Consider the following 3,347-nt stretch of genomic DNA (forward strand, 5'->3'; position numbering starts at 1 on the left):
CTCATCTCACCTTCATAAAATCTTGGGTTCCATCACAGCACATCTTATAAGTGAACACGTGGTGCATATCTGTAAAGGTGGGGTGATGGAGAAAAGATCAGAAGTTCACGGTCATCCTTAGCTACAGAGAGGGCTCAGATGGCGCCTAAGCTACATGAGATTCTGTCTCAAAAACTGGTTGTTCCAAATTATCCGTGTGATAAACTATTTCTCTACTTCACAGCCTCATCATCCTATTAAAAGAAACATGAATTTTACACTGAAACTGCACTGGGCACAAACCCTAATTGTACTATCTTGTCATGATATTTGTAAGGCAATTACTTCCATACATATGTGCTTGACCACAGTATTAATTGCAGTGTGTATTTCTGAGTTTTTGAAAATAGAGTGCTTTTGTAAAAAGTGGTTTCTATACATAATACTAAACATGATTTCAGTCATTTTTGTATTTCACTTTGAACAAACAAATCAACAGACTTTTGTTTAATTGCCTTTCAGGCACTTTCAAAACTGTGACCCCCCCTGAGGTGGGAAAGAAATCGTACACAAGGGAATCTGAGCCAGAATAAGTTGCCTGGATCTGCCCTGTCGTATTCTGTTGGTTGTGACTATGGGAATTGCAGGTAAGTGTTCTATCCTGGGTAGTGACAGTAGAATCCTTCCAGGGTCATTAGTTATATTTTACATGAAATACATAGGGATCTGGGAGAAGAACTGTGAAAGTTAGACCTGTAAAGATACAAGAAGGACAAGTATCCTAACAGCAGGTTTCTGATTAAGTAGCAGGACGCAAACAAAACTTGCTATTCTTGCTATTGTATAATTGTTAGCTACTTAGCAAACCCCAATTGGATGATTTTTTTAAATTTTGCAAATAATGCTTCAGTTCATAGAACATGAACACTCTGAGGAAATAAATGAAATATTATATATGAAATACTAGCTGTGCTTGGCTCAGAGCAAATTGTTCTAAATGATTGATTATGACTTTTACATTGTTAGTTGTGAGGATAACCTTTAATGGCTGAGCGTTAAAACTCCCTCACACATGTTGAGCATTTAATGTCACCAGGGTATATTCACCAAGGACTGATGGAAATGTGAAGGAAAAGAGGCACAGGAATTGATTCATCAGTCTTTTCAAAATTCAAAATATGGAATAATGATGGCTAGAATATATAGTTAAAAAAAACACAGAACAAAGAAACTCAGGCAGCCATGAGAACCTGGTGAACAGGCAAACAGTTTGGCATTCAGCAGAAAGTAGCAACAATCTTGTCAAATACTATAGCGATCAAGTCAGATTAGACAAATTTAATTACATATTTAGTCACCTGAAGTCACTGAATTTGTCATGAAGTAAGATTTTAACAGCCCTCATGGTACATCATATGGCTTTATATACTTTAATCAGATAAAAATATGGTTATTTAGATTGATATTAACAACATAAATATTATTAATGTAAACACTTCTCTAGTTTTTAATGACCATACAGATAAAAAAAACATTTGCCAGAAGTTTTATTTGGCTATCAAATAAAGAATATTTCTAAAGGACCCCTTAGAGTGTTGCATCTGAGATTTCCATGATTACCACGAGGAATAGTCTGATTTACCCTTTTGCATAGTAATTAGTAAACACTTCTTTTCTATCTTTTAAGGTGAGAATCTTTACATCCATGGATAGGAGCAACAGCACAGTATCTGAGTTCATCCTACTGGGATTCACCTCTGACCCTGTCATGCGGCTGGTCCTGTTTGTGCTGTTTCTCATCATGTACACGTTGACTGTCTTAGGAAACAGCACCCTCATTGTGTTGATCTGTAATGACTCCAGACTCCACACTCCCATGTACTTCTTCATTGGAAATCTGTCTTTTTTAGACCTCTGGTTGTCTACTGTCTACAATCCAAAGATCCTAATGATCTGTATCTCTGAATACAAGAGCATCTCATTTGCTGGCTGTGTGGCACAGTTCTTCTTCTCTGCTGGGTTAGATTATAGTGAGTGTTACCTGCTGGCTGCTATGGCTTATGACCGCTATGTGGCCATCTCAAAGCCACTGCTTTATTCCCAGGTTATGTCTATAAAACTATGTGCATTTTTTGTAGCAGCCTCCTACGTGGGTGGCTTTATTAACTCTTCCATCATCACCAAGAAGACTTTTACCTTTGACTTCTGTAATGACAATGTCATTGATGACTTTTTCTGTGACTTGCTTCCTTTGGTGAAACTGGCTTGTGGTGGGAAGAATGGATACCAGGCCCTGATGTACTTCCTCCTGACCTCCAATGTCATGGTGCCCATTGCCTTAATCCTGGCCTCCTACCTCTTCATCATCGCCACCATCCTGAGAATCCGATCTACTCAGGGCCGCCTCAAGGCCTTCTCCACCTGTTCCTCCCACCTCATCTCTGTGACCTTGTACTATGGCTCCATCCTCTACATCTACTCTCGCCCCCGCACCAGCTATTCTTTAGACACGGACAAAATTGTTTCAACCTTTTACACAGTGGTTTTCCCCATGTTGAATCCTTTGATCTACAGCCTAAGGAATAAGGATGTGAAAGAGGCTCTGAGCAAACTCTTTAAGTAAATCAAGATCATTCACTTACGAGAAGCACAGAGAATATGAAATGTGCTTATGTGAATGTTGGTAAATGCACTGCTGATCTCACCGTAAAATAGGAAAAAAATATTTCCACCATTCCTGCATGACACTTCAGGAGACCTACTTTAGAAAGAAGGTTAATGTATGTATGTACAAACACTTATTATAAAATATGCAGGCTTGTGTTGTTGCCACATTGTCTTAGATCACAAATAAAACACAAAGCTAATGATTCATTGTCTAGCTTTTAAGAGTGACAGCTCACCACTGTCGCAGAAAATCTGAATCATTAGTATTTGGAGACCAGGATGTACACAATTATTTGCTCTTAATGAGAACAATGTATTTAGTTTATTTCACTATTTTCCTATGATTAGAAACAAGTGTATCCAATATATTCCTTTACTTAACTGTATGAGTGAAACTAGAAAATATGCCATTCTAGAAGCAAATGACTTGTTCAAAACTAAAACTATGATAGCAAATAAATTCTTAAAACTGTCTTTATCAGAAACATATCCTCCTTCCCTCTGCTTTGAAGTCAGGGTTTCTCAATGCACTATGTGCAGAGAGTTTATTCTAACCATTTGAGAAAAAAAAAGCAAGTTTCCTTCTCTAAATGAGATCAGAAAATATTAAGATACTGTAAGCATGACTGATCAAAGTGTGTGCTCATTTTCTTTCTGTGTGGAAAAGGACCCTTGGCTCTAGTATAATCTATTAATTATAA

At 37.6% G+C, this 3,347-nt stretch overlaps 1 protein-coding gene across 1 annotated transcript; it reads left to right on the plus strand.

Moving 5' to 3' along the window:
* Positions 1-1,684: 1,684 nt before the first annotated feature.
* LOC119819622 (olfactory receptor 1013-like) lies at positions 1,685-2,602 on the plus strand. Its single transcript, XM_038337899.1, has one exon. It carries the CDS (start codon positions 1,685-1,687, stop codon positions 2,600-2,602), a length of 918 nt encoding a protein of 305 aa, XP_038193827.1.
* Positions 2,603-3,347: the final 745 nt, after the last annotated feature.

This window comes from Arvicola amphibius, chromosome 7 (assembly GCF_903992535.2).
Source record: "Arvicola amphibius chromosome 7, mArvAmp1.2, whole genome shotgun sequence".
Lineage (NCBI taxonomy): Eukaryota > Metazoa > Chordata > Mammalia > Rodentia > Cricetidae > Arvicola > Arvicola amphibius.

Bases quoted from the DNA above. Each gene is read 5' to 3' on its own strand.
- LOC119819622 (XM_038337899.1), top strand. From the start codon at position 1,685: ATGGATAGGAGCAACAGCACAGTATCTGAGTTCATCCTACTGGGATTC.